This window comes from Pelodiscus sinensis, chromosome 4 (assembly GCF_049634645.1).
Source record: "Pelodiscus sinensis isolate JC-2024 chromosome 4, ASM4963464v1, whole genome shotgun sequence".
Classification (NCBI taxonomy): Eukaryota; Metazoa; Chordata; order Testudines; family Trionychidae; genus Pelodiscus; species Pelodiscus sinensis.
This window is the reverse complement of record NC_134714.1, coordinates 127,269,059-127,287,737: the sequence shown is the minus strand read 5'-3', so window position 1 is coordinate 127,287,737 and position 18,679 is coordinate 127,269,059. Positions and strand designations below refer to the sequence as shown.

Genomic DNA, 18,679 nt, shown 5'->3' with positions numbered 1-18,679 from the left:
CCTTTCCAGCCCTGTCCCAAGGCATGTGTGCCCTGGGATGCTCAGTGCCTATTTTCACCATGCTGTGGCCAGGATCTCACAGGGGTACTAGCAGCATTGACACAAACAGCTATGGCGTGCCGGCCGTGCAGGTTTCCACCTACCCTAAAATGGAATCCCCTGGACATGGGGCTGCCACAGTTCATTTCCCTGCCAGGAACAATGCAATCAGTATCTGCCCTGATTCAGTTTCATATGTGTGACTCAGGTGCAATCCAGCCTCAGAGAGGCATCAGGCTGGACTGGCAAAGCTGAGCTGAAGGCTGAGGCCATGCTGGCAGCAATAGCTGCCTCACTAACCAGCTCTCTGGTATCCATCTTGGTTTGTGTCTCCATCTTTGTGTGAGTTCCTGGGATGCTGAGTCTCGGGGGCTCTCACAAACACGGTTGCCTCCCTTTCGCTCTGTCGCTTGCATTGACATCTCCTGGTCCCTTATGTGCCAGGTGGCCAGCACTAAGTGATGGGCAAACAGCGGCGTTAATGCTGCCCAGAGATTCCAAAGACCCTTTCCGAATGTGGAGCCCAGCAAAACACCAGGTCTGAACTCCAGGCAGTGAGGAGTCCAAGTGCTGGCTCATGGTCCTGAACTCTACCCCTTCCCAAAGCCCTGGGCTCCAGCTGCCCTGAGTGTGTTAGGTGTGGCTTACGGAACAAGGGAGGGGTAAAGCCCCATTTCCTGCTCTGTGCGCGATCTAAGGAAAGGTGCCCAGCTGGCCTGTGAGACCCAGGTTGCCTCTTTGTGAGTTGTGCACATTGTGCACATTGTGTCACTGTTGGGGCAGTGGGTCTGGCCAGGGACTGTCAGGAGGCAGGTGGGCCCATGGGAGAGGTAAAGGTCAGTTTTTTTGGAGATGGCGGCATTGTGCACCCAAAGGGAGGTGCTGTGTGGTCTTTGGTGTCTGTGGCTGGTTCATGGCCCCAAAACTCAGTGGCTATTCATGGTGTGTGTGAAAAGCCTGGTGCATGCTCCCAGGATGGCTACATTCTGCTCCCTGCCAGCGGGACAGGGCTTCCCTGGATGTTGGCTTTCTCTGGGCACAGGGACAGTTGGTCAGATACCCCTGTGATGTAGTGTCAGTACCATGGTGGTTGCTGTGTTTGGCCAGAGGGCTGTGGATGACCCCTACTGGTGTCTGTCTGTAAGCACTGTCCAGCAGGGGGCGTCTTGAGGGCCCCCATGGCAGTGACCGAACTGGTTCTACCAATGAAAGGAAGGGATGGAACAAAGGCAGTGAGTGTTGGGGGAAGGAGCAGTTTCTGGCTGGAATCATGAAGGAGAGAGACTATGGAGGGGGCTGGGAGACTCAGAGCCAAGGCACCCCATCTCTAGGGGTCTGAGGCATCCTGGCCCAGACTCCTGTAGCCACGTCACGTCTAGGCTGCGCTGTATCCTGGAAAAGCAATAAACACTCTATTGTACTGGCTGGCAGAGTCTGTTCTCGCTGCTATGGGGCTTCATGATCAGAAAACACTATAATGTGCCAGGACCTCCAAATCCCGGCACCTGCACAGGGGTGAGGAGAGGGACTCAGAGACCACTTGAGGTAGAGGAGCCCCGGGATTCTAAGGGGAGCATCCAACACTCTCAAAAGGAGCAGGCCTTTGCAATTGTATTGGAAGAGAGAATGTGTATGATACTCCCTCCCCCTCGCTGCCACCATCGTATCACCCCTCCCAATACTCAACTTCCTCATCTGAACCCCCTAATGCTTCTGATCTCCCTGTAATTCTCCTCCTTGTGCTGCAGTCTCAATCCCCTGCAGCCCTATTCCCCTGCCTCCCAACTCCCTCTCCCCACAAACTCTCACTCATGGCATTTATTTATTGATTACCAGGTTAAGTGTAGCCTGAAGTATTCCCTGTCCTGCAGGTACAGTGTCCCCAAAACATAAGATTAAAAATGCCTTTAGCGGGGCAGGACGTCACATCGGGAATAGCTCATTCTCAGACGTCTGCCAAAGGTCAGAGATGACCTTAGGAACATTTAACTACGATGGGGCCGTGCCACCCCTGAGCCGCAGGGCGTTGTGGCTAGCAAAGAGCAGGGTGGCGGATAGAGGAGGAAGAACACGCTTGCTCAGGGGTGGGGAATAGGGCTCAGAGCCCATCCACTCTGGCCCTGGGCAACTGTCTTGTTTCGTCTTGTTTCGTGAGGTGTGGACACAGGGCCATGCCCCACTAATGCAGGCGGGAGTGGCGCTGTGTCATATCTCTCATCAACGGCGCTCTGAGGGGGTGTTTGCTTCATCAAGGCAGCTTCTCCCCATTCCCAAAGCGCTGCCTGGGACCACAGCTTGAGCTGCGGCCCGGAATGAGCTGCCAATCCCTGAACAGGCTTTGGGCAGGGAAGGGACCTCTGTCCCAAGTGGCCGTTTTCCCTTGGGCAGGAGGCTGGTGGAAGAAGTGAGGCCGGTGTCTGTCTGAGCTCGACCTGGGCAGCAGTTGGGCAGAGGCATGAATTACTGTCCCACCAGTTATTCTGCAGCTCAGTTTGCCTGGATTTGCAGGATGGCAAACAGAGCTTTGCCCCCCAGTTCCTCTGAAATGACACAGCTGGTGTTGGGGAATCCAGGAACCCCCCGCTCCAACCGCACTCCTGTGCCTGAGCGGTCCTATGTCTGCAGGGTCCCTGAGCAGCGAGAGAGCAGGCCACAGGGGCCGGGCCAGTCCCAGTGGGACCTGCCATGTACCTGGCCCCAGACGGGGTGAGGAGCGGGACCAGCCGGACAGTCCATGGACCCTTTGCCTAAGCAGCCAAGCGTGGCAGCAGGTGAGGAGTCCTGGGAAGGCCTCCTTAAACCTACGCCAACAAGGCCCCAATCACCAGGGCTGGGTGGGGGGGCGGGTGGCCCAGCTGGCATCTCTCAAAGGGGAGGGCCCAGGCCAGCCTGATGCCAGGCTCTGGGATGAGGCAACAGCTGGCACTGAAGGGGCATCGGATTAATGGTTGTGTGCAGGGAAGTGAATCAAAGGGCAGAGCTGGGGACACTGAGGGGCAGGTCTGGGTGTTTCCTTAACTGTGTAACTAGAGCCAGGTGAGTTCTCACAGCCGTGGTCCCCCACTGGATGCTGGTTTCTCCCTCCCCTTCATCTCAGCTCTGCTTGTGTCTTACACACCCAGTGCTTGGGAGCTGGGAAGTGTTTCCCTTCAAGTGCCCACAGCTGAGCTGTTGAGTGATTCTAGAGCTGGGGCATCTCCAACTGGTCCCCTTGTGTATTTTTCAAAAGGAAGCCTGGATATTTGACACAACACTTGTTGCTGCTAAAACCAGTCTCCAGACCATGTTATGCCCCCAGATCACTGTGGCTTTCAGCCCTTCAGGGGTGGGACACAAAGCCGACACTTTCTGGGAACAAAGCAACCCTTTATAGGGAAAATTCATTTTAAAACCTGGTGGATAAACAGTCAACTGCTGTGTGGCCCTAGCTGTGATTCCGGTGCTCCCCTCACATACATGGTCCCAGCCGTGCCAGGGAGCAAGGCCAGGAAACACTCAAAAGTGTCTGCAACAATCAGTTTAATTGCAGCTGGGATGACAAAGCACAAAATGATTGCTGCTGTCAGCCAATGACAATGGGTGAGGATAAGGGAATGTGGGTGCCTTGGCTGACTGGTGCTGAATTGAACAGGTCTGGGTCCCTTTTGGATGTAACCTCAGGTCAGGAGTCCTGGGGGTTTGTGAAGTTTGGTTTGCGGATAATCAGCATCCCTGGCAGGAATTTAACCCTTGAGTTACTGAGACAGGCTGTCCCCTGAGGGAGTCCTTGATAAGGACACACTTTGGGGCTGCCTGGTATCCAGAGGGAACAACCACATGGATTCTGTTATAAGCGTTATGGCCAGAACTCACCGCTCAAGGAGGCTGCTACAGGAAGAGATGTGACTGGAGGGTGGAGAGGGAAGGGGCGGTGCAGGAAATCGGGTGAGGTCTCTGGCAGGGTGAGGAGAGGGTGACACACAGATGATGGAGGAGTTAGCAAGTTAGCAAGGCAATACAGGGAGCAGGCTGCCCCAGGGAATGCAGGGGAGGAAGAGCAGAGCAGGTGCAGGTGAATACTTAGCTTGATTGGCTGGCAGACCATTGAGCTGTTGCTGGGGTGTCTGGCAGGGGAAGTGGAATAGGGAGGTGCTGTGTATGTCCGGGGGCACACAAAGGAGAGCAGGCTATGGAGCTGGGCAGACCCTGTAAAGCTGGGTATGGGGCTGTGGGAGAGGGGCAAGGCCCTGAGGCTGGAGGTGGGAGATGTTAGTGGTTCCACTTGGCCTAACAATGATCCCCAGACTTGCCCACCCCTCTCTTGTCAAGTGCTCTGGGTCGCCAAGTTGGGGACTCGCCCGCTACCCTGGGGGGTAGGGTGGGGGCTCTGTCCACTGCTGTGTTACATTGGATGAGGTAGAACAGGCTGGGCAGGCGCTGGAAGCCCCCTTGCTCCTGCAGCCTCTGCATGTGGAAGTTGTCCACAGCCACATAGCCGTAGCTGGGAAAGCCTAGTGAATGGAGCCGCTTGGCCATCACGTTACTCAGCACCCTGTTGTAGCCCCGCCCCCGGTGCTGGGGCAGAGTGTAGGCATGTCTCAGGGCACCAAACGCATCTGAAGCCAACCAGCTGACAGGGCGGCCAGTGGCATCCAGGAGGCAGGCACTGGGGAACTGGCGAATCAGGCTGGCCAGGTACTTCCTGCTCCTCTCGTTCCCCCCAAAGCGCCACGTCTCATTCAGCAGGTCGACATGGGAGACATCCAGGGATGAGAGCTTCACAGCTGGGTCCAGCCTAGGGGGACAGAGAGCAGCAGGGCGGAGCCCCACAGGTCAGGGATGGGGACTGAGACCCCCAGAATGATGAGACTGGCCTGATGATCTTGGGGCTTTAAAAAAATATGATGCTGTATTGCTGGTCTCCCTTGAGAGCTGATCTCCCCTGGCCCCAACCCTGCTAGTGCGCTATGATTTATTATGGTGATAGCCACCCCGTCTCCTACCTCCTCATAGGGGCATACCCCACCCCTCCCCCAGCTAATCATTCTGCCCCAGATGTTCTGCCCCTGTACAGGAACTCTCAGCCCTGTGCCCACCCCACAGCCTCCCCTTGGCACCTCCTGGGTTCTTCGTCCCTTCCCTGTCCTGTGGGGGCACCTGCTGGCTCCCCTCTGCTGTTCCTAGGCCAGCTGGCCTAGAGATGTGGGGAGCAGGCACACTGTGCTGTCCCATCACTCACAATGGGAGGAAAAGGAAGGAGAGGAACTGCCCTGGGATACTGAGCAATTTCTGTTCCCATGAGAAGGTGTCACGCTACTGCGGAGCCTCTTACTACAGCAGCTTTGATTGGCTGCTTTTCCCCAGTATGTCCTGTGGGAGAGGCAGCTGGTCAGACTGGGCTTTCACACACACACCCGCCCAAGCGGTGCGGAATTCTCATGATGGTATTTGTAAGCCGGTTTTAGACCTGGCCAGACTTGTGGGACTCGGGAGGGGAAAGACAGAATCAAGTGATGAGGTGAGGAGCTACCTTGCTTGGGGGATAGAAATGGGAACCAGAGTCTTTCTCTCCTGGGGGGCAGCTCTGATCTGGCCCCAGCACATGGGATATCCATTGGGCCAGGGGTGGGAAATAGGATGTGGGGACTTTCCCTTTATACCCACATGACAGCAACACTGCCAAATGTCCCTTCTTGTTAGAACTGAGCACTTCCTTCCTCCTTTTGGGAGAGACCCCCCCCCCCCCACTGCCCACATCACCCCCTGGGTACCTGCCCCTCCCTGGGTCCAGGTGAAAAGCCAAGTTCTGAACAGGCTGTGGGCAGGGCAGGCTCCTCTATACCCTGGGCCAGGTGAGACGTGGAGCAGGGATGTGAGGAGCGTGGCCACTCAGCGCCTTCTGGGTTTCCTAGCAGAGGGCAGGGCCCTGTGCAGGTGCTGAAAGGATCTTGCCACCCAATGGGTGGTCCCAGCCCATGGCCAAACTCCACAGTCCCTGCGGGTCCCTGAGGGAGGCTGGGCTCAGCGCCAGTCCCACTGGGATTCTGCTGGTGGCAACAGAACCCCAGTGCTCCAGGCCCTTCATGGAGAGCAGCCTGACAGAGCTTGAACATCCAAGTAGCCTGCGGGCCAATGCCCCCACCTCTCAGCCTGCTCCCTGCTCCACCACGCTCCACTCCTCCCCCAGTGCCTGGCTATGGAGCCCTGCGGCGCAGGCAGTTACTGACCGGATCTCAGGCATGGAGCTGGGATCAGGGTGGAAGTACATGAAGTAGCGGTACACGTCCAACTTGGCTCCCTTGGTCTGGGCGATGTCCCTGGAGGCCTCGTACACACCGTCACGGAGCCCTGCAGGGGGCAGTGATGGGCCGTGAGCCATGTGGCCCATAGGGGAATGGTTATGAGAAAAGGGCCCATACATGTGGGGAGCCCAGCCTGGCACAGGGGGCAGGGGTCTGAGCTACCAAATCCACCTGCCCCAGGCTTGGGGTTCGGAACAGGACAGGACAGATGCTCAGTAGCTGGGGGGCTCTCCCCGGTGGTGTGGGCCCCACGTTACCGTGGATGCGGAAGGCCTGGTCCCAGTTGATGGCGCTGCCCAACAGGGCCCGGCAGGCGCCCAGGTCCCGGTAGTGCACTGCACACGTGTTGGTGTAGGAATCAGAGTCATCCGATGCCACCTGCCGGGGGGAGACATGGAGCCAAAAGGGGAACTCCTATGGAATAACTGATCTGCCTGCCCCCCTTTGCAATCTTGGCCCCTTCTCCGCGGTTCCTTAGAGGTGAAGGGCTGCAAATCTCAATCCCAGCCCCCAAGCCAGCCTTCCCTGAGAGGGCCCTAGAAGAGTAAAGATCTAAATCAAATTCCTGTCCCCTCCCTGAGCCAACCTGTCTCCCATTCTAGGCCCCCTACAGAGGAAACACCCCAGGTCCCATTCCATGCTGTTCCCCCAGGTCAGGTGCAGCATGGTGGCTGTGGGGCTGCACCTCTCTGTGTGGCCGGATAAGGACAGCTTTGAATTCGGGCCATGAATCCATCAGCACCTCGTGTCCAGCCAGGTTCCCGCGGTTTATGTTCATCACGGCACCATGGACCTGTCAGAGACAGAGACAATCCTGCGCTCCCAGAACTGGAAGGCACCTTGAGAGGCCATTAAGCCCAGTCCTCTTCATTCATGGCAGGATCGAGCACCACTTGGAGGTGTTGGGAGCCAGAGGCAGGGCAGCAGTTCCAGCTTTTACAGCTCTGTCAGGAGCCTCCCGATATTTACTGAGGGGTTTCAGCATCTCGTGAGCCCCTGCACATTGGGGGAGATTTTGCCCTTTTGAAAAATGTCTGTTGTCTTCCATTACTGCCTATGGGGCTGACACCACAGGCTGCCTTTAGTGAAGATGGTCGCCACCCGGGTTCCCTGTAAGATGTGCATTTGTGCAGCTCCACAGGAGTAATTCAAATGCTTCCTAGATGTTTAGCAGGGAGCCCATGGCTAGGGTTTTTTTTTCCTACAGGTGGTGACATTCCCACATGCCTCAGTGCACATAGAAATTATTTTACACTTGGATGGAAAAAATCTGCAAATTAGCCGCCACCTCACAATGATTTCAGTGGGCCAAGGCCAGGGAAGCAGGTTGTCCCAGGTTCTGAGAGGCAGAGATGGGGGGTCAGGGGATCGTGAATAGCAGCGCGGAGAAGAGGCTCTGAGGGGTGGGGAGGGACAGCGGAAGGCACTAGGGGTTTGGCTGAAGGACAAGGAGGGAAAAGGGAGATGGGGACATGGGCCACGGTGTTTCTAGTCACCCTGGGTTTACTTTCCTAATTTTTGGGTCGGATCCTGCTGTGTGGCCCTTGGGCTTATATCGCAGAGGAGATCCTGAGTGTGTGTGAGCGTGGGGACAAATGGACTGTGACCCCTCCTATGCACTCACACACATTTGAACCATGTGAAGGGCCTGGAGTCATGAAGGGAGCCAGAGTGACCAGCTTGCTAAGTGTTTGGCACTGAATCTGCCTGTGCAATGATTGCTTCATATGGCAAGAATCTTCCGTATGATTGGCTGGGGGGTCCCGCTGGCTATGCTGGGTGAGCAGCAGAAATAGGTTCTGGCTTTAGATTTTGGGAGACAGGAGATGTGGGTGGGGATGGGGTAATCAAAGAGCAGCCAGAGCGGGAGAGGGTCCTGCCTGCAGCCAGCCAATCCCTGCCCCATCCCTGGCAAGAGAGAACTTTCTGCCCCACTCCCATGACTATCCCAGGAGGTGCCGCGTGGGGGGAAGGCAGGTTCATTTCACCAGCAGAGTCTCCGACAGGCTCCTCCGCAATGTCCCCTCCAGCAGCCGCAGCTTGGAGGAGCAGCTCAGGAGCAGCATCTCCGGTGGGGACAGGCCCTCGGCAGCTTCCAGCAATGACTGCGCAGGGGACGCCCTGGGGGGCAGAGACACATTAGTTCCCTGCAACCTCCCTGCTCCCACCTCCCTGGAGACTCACAGGGTGTCTGCAGCCTCCCAGACCTGCCCAAATAGCAAATCCTATTGGCTGACCCCTCTGTAACAAACCAGGCGGATGCAGCTCCTGTGCCTGGGTGTTGTTCACACTATTCCACCAATGGCTGTTTTCTCAGAGCCGCATTTCCTGAGGGTTTTCCTCTCCCCTACGGATCAGAACTTCCCTGCAGTTAATCCTGGAGCTTTTCACTTTAAAAATCCCTTTTCATGGGAATTTGCACAAGTGTCTCTTGGACGTTCCCAGACCCAAGCAGTGGTGGGTCAGCACCTCGACTGGACAATTCCCTTTGAAGAGAGAACAAACCTTCCCACTATTTCCCCCACTTTTTCGAGCTGTGTTTGTCTGGGTCAGGACCCTCCCATAACGCACCAGTCTGGGTTCAGCGCCCTGCTCACCATAGACCCTACAACAATAATACGTCCTGTGTGGCCCCAGGGCAGGACTAGGCAGGCCTAGGGTGGCCCCAGTAGCTCCCACTCACCTGGGCAGTCTCAGCACTGGGATAAGGTGCAGCCCCAAAGAAGTTGGAGATACAGAGAGCTGGTGAGGCAGAGAGGTTCCTGCTGGACAGCAGCTGGTTCTGTCCCTGCTGGTCTCTCTCTCGGGGGCTGTTGTAACATTTTATCCCTCAGCAAATGAACCATTAACAGAGTCTGTGCCTGGCTGCGAGCTGGGACAGTCACGTCCCTGCCGTAGCAAGGCAGGGTCAGGCTCCTTCCATGGGCAGAGGGGGAGAGGTGATTTCCTGGGGCCGGTGGAAAGGAATTTTGAGGAGACGTGAGTACGGCCAGGAGTGGGGCGCAGGCGACCAGCTCAGCTGGCTCCTCTTGAATCCTGACCCACGTCCCCGGCGATCTCAGCTCTGGGCTCTCCCATGGCAGCTCCTGCCTCACTCTGTCTCTCTTAAACAGAAGCCTTCGCTATCGTAACAGTAGCTAACCTGGTGCTCAGCTGGCGTATTGTATGAAATCATTCAGCAGCCGCTTTGCTGTCTCCAGATCCCTGGCCTGGGACAATCCTGCAAGTACGGGGCCCCTGAGCAGCGTGACGGGTCCATGGATCTCGGTGGGTTGGCATCCGCAGGAGTGCACCCATGTCGATGATGCAGCTTGGGACAATAGCTGCATACACCTCAGTGGGTGCTCCCAGCCCCCCTCATCTGACCAGTACTCAAGAGCCTGTGCCATGCACCGAGCCTGCCTGTTCTCAGCTCCTCACCCTACTCTAGTGGTGTGATTTAGGCGCATCTGGTCTGCGCTCTGCTCCCTGCCAGCATCACAAGGCTTCCCTGGATGCTGGCTCACACTGGGGGCAGGGAAAGTAGATCAGACACCCCCTAGAGGGCAGGGTCCCCCAGATCCCAGCACACATGGGGGAGACAAGTGTTCATATACGAATGTAGTTGTGGCAATATGGCCCATGAGGTTGAGGGCCAAGAGTACTCGAACCCTGTGATTGCCCCGACAGGTATCTATTAGCAGCGGTATTGACTGAAACCTGACCACAGGTAGAAACGCTCTTTCTGCCTTGGAGTCCAACCTCGCCACAATGAACTCTAAGTATTGGGTAGGGAGCAATATTGATTTGCCCTCATTCCCTACTAGTCCGAGAGACTGGAAAGTTCGCACCCTGCCTACCTGCGAAGGCGATCGGGCCTTTATAAGATAGTCGTCTAGGTAGGGGAATATGATCACCCCGTTGAGTTGCAGATGAGCACTGATAACTGAGAGCACTATTGTGAACACTCGAAGTCCGAATGGAAGGACCCTGTATTGATAGTGATTTTTGCTGACAACAAACCTGAGAAACCACCTGTATGCGGGGTGGATCGTAACAGGGAAATAAGCCTCCTGTAGGTCGAGAGCAACGAACCAGTCATTCTGCTCTAAGGCTGGGATAACTCATGCAAGGGTCACCATTTTGAAATGCTGTTTTTGAAGATATTTGTTTAGTTGCCTGAGATCCAAGATCGGTCTCCAACCCTCGGTTTTTTTGTGAATCAGGAAATAAGGGAATAGAAGCCTTTCCCTCTGAATTCATGCAGCACTCATTCTACCGCGCCGATCTACAGCAGATGATTTATTTCGGCTGGTTTGGGGGGGTTGTAGGTGGGATAGAGAGGAAGGGCATGGCATAACCGGTTCTGATTATCTCTTGCACCCATCTGTCGCTGGTAATGTTTGTCCAGTGCTGGTAAAATAGGCGTAGGTGATGGTGAAACAGTGGGATGGTAACCGGTCAGACTGGTTGAGTGCTCCCAACCAAGCAGTCAATCCTGCTGCTTGGGATTGGGTTGGTTTTGCGGACGGTTATTCTGATTCTGATGCCTGCTGCAACCTGGAGAAATGAGGCCCTTCACATGACAACTGCAGTGGCAGTGGCCCTGGCTGCAGTGTCTGCTACATCAGCTGCTATCTGTAAGCTGGTCCTGGTGGCAGGGTAACCATCCTGAACAATAGCCTTCAGAATGGGTCTCAGATTCAGGTAGAGACTCCATGAGGGTTGTCAGTTCTGAGCAGTTGTCGAAAATATGCTTAGATCAATGTGCCAAATAGTTGGCTATTGGAAGAAGAAGTGTTGATGATGTACACACCTTCCTTCCAAATAAATCCAGCCTCTTTGAATCTTTATCTGATGTTTGGCCTCTATTTTGTGCCACCCATGCTCTTTGTCGTTCCGCATCAACCACCAAGGAGTTGGGGAGCGGGTGGATGAATAAGAACTCTGATCCCTTGGGGGGACAAAATATTTCTTGTCCGCCTTCTTGTTTGTAGGCAGTACTGATTCTGGGGTCTGCCACAACTCATTGGTGACTTCCAATATGGCCTTATGTAGGGGAATTGACAGTTTAGGAAAATGAGATGTCTCGAGATTCTTGAATAGCCGGTGGTGTTTCCCTTAGATTTCAGTGAGCTGCATCTCCTGAGAGAGAGCTACTCTTTTGAAAAGCTCTTTAAATTGCCTGAGATCATCGGGGGAGAGGTATCCCCTGGTATAACCACCTCGTCCGGTCAGGATGACGATGGATCAGTAGGCGATATCTCAGGCTGGTGTGTTTCCTCCAGTAGGGGCTGCCCTTCCTTTACGTAAGTCTGGGTGGAGGAGCGGGGACCTTGAGTCACGTCGGGAACAGGGCGGGTCAGTCACCGGTGAGTATCTCACAGAGGAATCGTGTGTCCTAGATCTAGGAAGTGATCTGGACGAGCAATGATAGGAGCCGTGGTATGGCAAATGAGTTCTATAGCACGTACAGTTCTTGTATGGTTCCCGATAATTATAGGAGGAACAAGATGGCGAGCGGTCGGTGCCGCCCTTGGCATTGGTGCTGGTTTGGCTTGAGCGGAACTTGTTGGTGCCGACGGCGCTGACATACCGGGAATGGAATTTGACTGTGCCAGAGATGTCAGTGCCAATAAATGGTATGTGGTTGGCACCGAAGATCTGGATTTCACTGATTTGGACGTGCTGTGTGCACCGTAGACACACCTGAAGTGCCCGGTTTACTGCCAATGCTCAATCTTCCATGCGAAGTAGCAGGTAGAGAGCAGGTTTTACCTACCAGCCCTGTGCTCTTGGGAGCCAGGGAGTGACATTCATGGAAAACCATCCTCCCCCCTTCCCCTAAGCCTTTGCTAGAATCAGACAAAGCAATGAAAAGGCCAGGGAAGACACACCTCAACTAATTAAGGAAACACCCCAACCTCATCTGCATTGAAGATAGAACCGATTAGCATACAGAATGGAGATCAGCTCTTCCACTGCAGGAACCGCAGTGAACTATGGGATACTGAAAGCAGAGAAGCACTGCCTGATGGGAAATCTCTTCTCCAGATGCTAATGATCCTCGGCCTACTCACACCCAAATTAGTCATTATCAGACCAATTCTAGTAATGATCCTATTGACATCCCAAATACTGAAACTGCCTAGTTTCATTGTGAGCTCCTTCAGGGAACATCACCCATAACGAGGGATGACCAGTTTCTATTGTCCCTCCTCTTCCTCTTTGAACTATTGTCCTATCCCTATAAAACTCCTATCCTTGCTCCAAGAAAAATTGTTCTGATCCTGGATTTAAACTGCATCAGTCCCATTGAGACTTCTTCATCTCCTGTCTGATCATGCTGGGGGCTCTTCTCTGCTTGTCTCCTGCCCTCTGGATCCCCAGCTACCATCATCAGCTGGGAACCCCGATCAGTGCAAGCTCCACGGAGTGGTGAGCTCTCTCTCTCTCTCTCTCTCTCTCTCTCCCCCATCAACTACCTCTCTAGGCATAGCCTCCTGACCCTGCCCTGTCTAAACTGTTATATGGTTACCTAACAATTGTGATCAGTTTCAATTGAGATTTAATACTGTAACTGTTTGATATCTATTCACTACTCAGAAATAAATAACTTTCATTGTTAAGCTGGTTGCTTCTCTCTCTTTCTCTTTTGCTCAGTTTTCCTCAAGGGGTGTTTTGGCTTCCCCATTCGCTCTGTAACAACGCTTCTTGTACCCAAGCTAAAGATCCCTGTAGTGCTCAAAATCCTGTGGGGTTTGCTCATCGTGTGGTTCATAGAATCATAGAGCAGGAAAAGACCTCAGGAGGTCATCAAGTCCAGCCCCCTGCTCTAGGCAGGACCAATTCCAACTAAATCAACCCAGCCAGGGCTTTGTCAAGCCAAGACTTAAACACTTCTAGGGATGGAGACTCCACTACATCCCTAGGTAACCCATTCCAGTGCTTTACCACCCTCCTAGTGAAATAGTTTTTCCTAATATCCAACCTGGAACTCTCCCACCACAACTTGAGACCATTGCTCCTTGTTCTGCCATCTGTCACTACTGAGAACAGCCTCTCTCCATCCTCTTTGGAACCTCCCTTCAGGTAGTTGAAGGCTGCTATCAAATCCCCCCTCGCTCTTCGCTTCTGCAGACTAAACAGACCCAAGTCCCTCAGCCTCTCCTCATAGGTCATATGCTCTAGTTCTCTAATCATTTAGGTTGCCCTCCGCTGGACCCTCTCCAATGCGTCCACATCCTTTTTGTAGTGGAGGAGGCGGGGCCCAGAACTGGACACAATACTCCAGATATGGCCTGACTGGTTTACCAGTGAATGATTGTGGTGGGAAAGTGGGGATAGGGAAGTGCTGAACCTGGGGGTGTATGAGGATTTCAGCTTAAAGTGCTGTTTAATTCAGCCCATTGAGTCCAAAGGCACATGAGGGTCATAGAATCATAGAATCATAGGGCATTGCTGTCAAACCCAGTCAGCTGAGTCCAGGGACATATGTGGGGGGTCAGCTTGTGAGTGCTGATTACCCAGTCCTCTCAGATGTGCTCTGTTAGTGGGTGTGAGTGTCTGTGGGTACGTCTACACTACAGCGCTAGTTCGAACTAGCGCATCTAGAACTAAAAACTAGTTCGAACTAGCGTTTTGCTAGTTCGAACTAGCACGTCCACACTGATTGGACGCAGGGGGGCATTTAAGGGCAGCTGAAACCGGTTCTGGCAGGGCATCAGGTCAGCAGTTGCTTTGTGTGGCTGCTGTCTGAGGCTATCTGAGGCTCGTGCTTAAAGGGACCCCCCCTGGACAGCCGGTTCTCAGCTTTTCCTGCTTCCTTGCCAACCTCACCGAGGGACAGCAAAGCGTTGGTCTCTGTGCCCGTCTGTGTCGGTGCTTCCCTTCGGGGGGGCCGCCGCAGGTGGCAACATGGAGCCACGGCTCGCCCTGCACCTTCTGGTGCACGTTCTGGACTTGCTGCTGCAAGCCTGCCAGCAATGGCTCGAGGCTGCCTGGCACCACCTGGGGAACGTCAGCCCCCTGCCTCTCCGCCTGGCCGCCCTGGGGGCCGTGGAGGAGCCGCGGCGGTGCCCCGGCACCGGCGTGCCCCGCCGCATCTGGCGTCTGGACACCAGCAGCGACTGGTGGGAACCGCATCGTCCTGGAGCGCTGGGACGACCGACAGTGGACCCAGAACTTTAGGATGAGGAGGGACACCTTCCTGGAGCTCTGCGAGTGGCTCGCCCCTGCCCTGCAAAGAAGGGACACTCGCATGAGGCCCGTCATCCCCCTCCAGAAGCGGGTGGCCATCGCCTTCTGGAAGCTCTCCACGCCGGACAGCTACCGATCCGTCGGGAACCAGTTCGGCGTGGGGAGATCCACTGTCGGAGCAGTGCTCATGCAGGTACGGCGCTCGTCGGCCACCGAGCCGGGGGGGAGGGGGGCTGCGAGGAGGGGATGGGCCGCCCCAGGGACAAAGGGGGGGGCGGGAGGAGGCGAAGGCGCCCCGCACCGGAGGGGTCGGGCTGTCCCGGCCGTACTACACGCCGCCAGGGGGGTTGCTTCCGGGAGTGGGGCGCGGGGCACTGCCAGGGCACGCACGCTCCCAGCCACCCGGGCGCCCCACTGATTGACGCTTTGCTGTGTCTCTCTCCGCAGGTGGTCAAGGCCATCAACCGGGTGCTGCTCCGCAGGGTGGTCCGCCTCGCCGACCCGGACGCCGTCATCCGGGGATTCGGCGCCCTCGGCTTCCCCAACTGCGGGGGGGCCATCGACGGGACGCACATCCCCATCCGTGCCCCGGAACACCAGGCGTCCCGGTACGTGAACCGCAAGGGGTACTTCTCCGTCATCCTGCAGGCCGTGTGTGACCACCAGGGACAGTTCACGGACATAAATGTGGGCTGGTCCGGCAAAGCACACGACGCACGGGTGTACCGCAACTCCTCCGTGTGCCAGCGGCTGCAGGCCGGGACCTTCTTCCCCGACCGCCACATCAGGGTCGGGGACGTGGACATGCCCGTCTGCCTGGTGGGGGATGCCGCCTACCCACTGCAGCCATGGCTCATGAAGCCCTACACGGGGCACCTCAATCCCTCCCGCCAGGCCTTCAATAACAGGCTGAGCAGGGCCCGCATCGTGGTAGAGGGGGCCTTCGGGCGACTGAAAGCCCGCTTTCGATGCCTCCTCACCCGTCTGGACCTGGCCGAGCACAACATCCCTCCCGTGGTGGCGGCATGTTGTGTGCTCCACAATTTGTGTGAGCGGAAAGGGGAGGCTTTCCTGCCAGCCTGGATGGCTGAGGCTGACCGCATGGCTGGACACTACGGTCAGCCCCGCACCGCCGCCGTCCGGGAAGCCCAGCGGGGGGCCATCCGGATCCGGGAAGCCCTGCGGGAGAGCTTCCAGGTGGAGGAGGAGGAGGACTGACCTCTCCCTGCATGCCCCACCGGGGCCTTCTTCCACCCTACCCCCCCCTTCCCCTTTCCCCTCCCTACCTACTGTCAAATAAAGACACCTGTTTTTCCAACAAAAACGTCTGTTTATTTCACAGAACTGGGGTGGGGGAGGGAGGAATGAAGGTGGGAGAAGGGAGGGGGAAACCGGGGACGAGGGAGCTGGAAGGGGAGGGGAGGGAAGGGAGGAAGGGAAAGGAAAGCTCAGGGGTGGGAGTCCGGCTGCCTCTCCCGTCTCGCCACACTGCGGGTCCGGGGGCGTCGGTGGGGAATGGTTGTGGAGGGGGGGGCAGAGAGGACAGGGGGTGTGGAGGAAGCAGGAGCGGAAGCAGGAGGAGCAGGGGGAGCAAGAGGGGGAGCAAGAGGGGGAGCAAGAGGGGGAGCAAGAGGGGGAGGAGGAAATGGGAAGCGGTCCAGCAGGCTCTGGAGGTGGCCTCGCAGGGCACGGCCCTGCTCCTCCAGGGCCTCCAGACTCCTCTGGCGCAGCCTGAGGTCCTCCTGGACCCAGTGGTCCTGGAGACGGAGCTGTCGGTCCAGGAACCGGAGATGCCGCCTCTGGTAGTCCTCCTGGTTCCTGGCTGTCCTGCTTGCCCGGGTGCGGGCGGCTGCTGCAGGCGGTGTGGTGCGCCCTGCAGGCCCCGGTGCTACAGCTGTGGTGCAAGAAGACCAGCGGTCAATGACCCCAGGGGCCCAGGTGTGTGAAACCCAGCTCCCCTCTGCAAGGCCAGGGCCCCTGCAGGATCCCCAGCTGCTGCTCCGTGGTGGGCAAGGCCCAGGCGCACGGTCCCGGGGCTCCCTCTCGCCCCAGCCCCCCGTATACATAAGGGGAACACGAGGGTACTCACAGGTGGACGCCTCCCCGGCCTCTGATGATGCAGGCGAGCGGCTCTGTGGGGTGCCTCGGGGGTCCCGGGTCCTGGGAAGGCTGGCGGCAGGCTCCTGGCTCTCAGAGCCCTCCTCCTCCTCCTCCGTGTCCAGGAGCGGTCCCTCTGCCCCGGGGTCAATCACGTCCCGGGGGGCAGGGACGGCATGAGGCCCCAGGATGCGGTCCAGGGCATGGAAGTGGGGGCAGGCCTCCGGGTCAGCCCCTGGCAGGCAGGCCCGGGAGTAGGACTGCCGCAAGTCCTTAATTTTGCAACGCACCTGCTCCCGGCTGCGCTGGTGGCCCCTGGCGGCCAGACTGGCAGCCATGCGTCCATAGACGGCCGCGTTCCGGTGGCTAGTGCGGAGATCGTGGACATTGGAGGCTTCCCCCCAAACCTCGATGAGGTCCACGATCTCCGCACTTGACCAGGCGGGCGCCCGCCTTTTGCGCCCCCGGGCAGGCTCCCGGGAGCCGCCAGGCTGGTCGTGGGGAGCAGTGGAGGGCTGGGAGCCCTCGGATGGCTGGCTCATCCTGTGGCAGGTGCAGGCTGTGCAGGCACGGGTGCTTGCAGCCTTGCAACTGGCACAAAGTGAGTAGCCAGCCCGTGGCCCTTTAAGGGCTCCGGGGCCGGGAGGGGGGCAATAGAGTTTCCCTGGTGTTGGCCAGAGTGGCCACCAGGGAAACCTGGGAAGCCTTAGCCTCCCACTAGTTCGAACTAAAGGGCTACACAGCCCTTAGTTCGAACTAGCTAGTTCGAACTAGGCGTTAGTCCTCGTAAAATGAGGTTTACCTAGTTCGAACTAAGCGCTACGTTAGTTCGAATTAAGTTCGAACTAACGGAGCGCTAGTGTAGCGCCTAGGAAAGTTAGTTCGAACTAACGTCTGTTAGTTCGAACTAACTTTCTAGTGTAGACATACCCTGTGTGTGTTGCTAAGGTGGGAAGAACCCCATCCTGAGGAATCTAGTTCCTGCAGGAAAGCTCCAGTGGGAGGGGGAATTCGCAGGCAGAGGAAATAGGGTTGCAGTGATCTGGGGCTGAAGCAAAGGGTGGGGAATATGGGAAGATCAGAGGCATTAGGGGGTTCAGGTGAGGGAGCTTGATATCGGGAGGGGTGATATGATAGTGGCAAGGAAGGGGCAGGAGTATCGTTCTTCTAATAAGTGCTCTGGGATTGGGAGGTTCTGGGCTTTGGGGGTGTCTGAGGCCACAGTCAGAATCCTGTGGTCCCTCTACCTTATGGAGGACCTGACCTACTCTCCATGCCCCTATGCAGGTGCCAGAATCTGCAGTTCCATGGCCCTTTACAGGGGTGTCTGAACACTTGTCTCCCCTCATGTGTGCTGGGATCTGGGGGACCCTTCCCTCTAGAGGGGGCCGGTTCTACTTTCCCTGTCCCCAGTGCAAGCTAGGATCCAGGTAAGCCTTGTGCTGCTGGCAGAGAGCAGAGCGCAGACCAGATGCGCCTAAATCACACCACTAGAGTAGGGTGAGGAGCTGAGAACAGGTAGGCTCGGTGCATGGCACAGGCTCCTGAGTACTGGTTAGATGAGGGGGGCTGGGAGCACCCACTGAGGTGTATGCAGCTATTGTCCCGAGCTGCATCATCGACATGGGTGCACTCCTGCGGATGCCAACCCACCGAGATCCATGGACCCGTCACGCTGCTCAGGGGCCCCGTACTTGCAGGATTGTCCCAGGCCAGGGATCTGGAGACAGCAAAGCAGCTGCTGAATAATTTCATACAATACGCCAGCTGAGCACCAGGTTGGCTACGGTTACGAAAGCGAAGGCTTCTTTTTAACAGAGACTCAGAGTGAGGCAGGACCTTCCTTGGGGGAGCCCATGGCTGAGATAGCCGGGGACGTGGGTCAGGATTCAAAAGGAACCAGCTGAGCCCAGGCATGGCAGGAGCCAAACAGGGACACACAGGATGTATTATTGTTGTAGGGTGTCTGGGGAGCAGGGTGCTGCACCCAAACTGGTGCGTTTTTCACGTCCAAGTGACACTTGTGCAAATGCCCATGAAAAGGGATTTTTAAAGTGAAAAGCTCCAGGATTAACTGCAGGGAA

The 18,679-nt window shown here is 56.5% G+C and overlaps 1 protein-coding gene across 2 annotated transcripts in view; it reads right to left on the bottom strand.

Moving 5' to 3' along the window:
* Window positions 1-3,541: 3,541 nt before the first annotated feature.
* LOC102449608 (glycine N-acyltransferase-like protein 3) overlaps window positions 3,542-18,679 on the bottom strand; it is a 66,315-nt gene continuing 51,177 nt past the window's right edge. Inside the window, exons 2-7 of one of the 2 annotated variants that reach the window (XM_075928534.1) lie at window positions 9,004-9,062; window positions 8,309-8,441; window positions 7,006-7,113; window positions 6,578-6,698; window positions 6,246-6,366; window positions 3,542-4,813 (exon numbers count right to left, since the gene is read on the bottom strand). In XM_075928534.1, coding sequence (XP_075784649.1) covers window positions 4,306-4,813; window positions 6,246-6,366; window positions 6,578-6,698; window positions 7,006-7,113; window positions 8,309-8,386 — 936 coding nt within the window. In that variant the 5' untranslated portion in view covers window positions 8,387-8,441; window positions 9,004-9,062 and the 3' untranslated portion in view covers window positions 3,542-4,305. Of the gene's footprint in view, window positions 4,814-6,245; window positions 6,367-6,577; window positions 6,699-7,005; window positions 7,114-8,308; window positions 8,442-9,003; window positions 9,076-18,679 lie in introns of those variants that run through there. The other variant, XM_075928535.1, reaches the window with a different exon arrangement.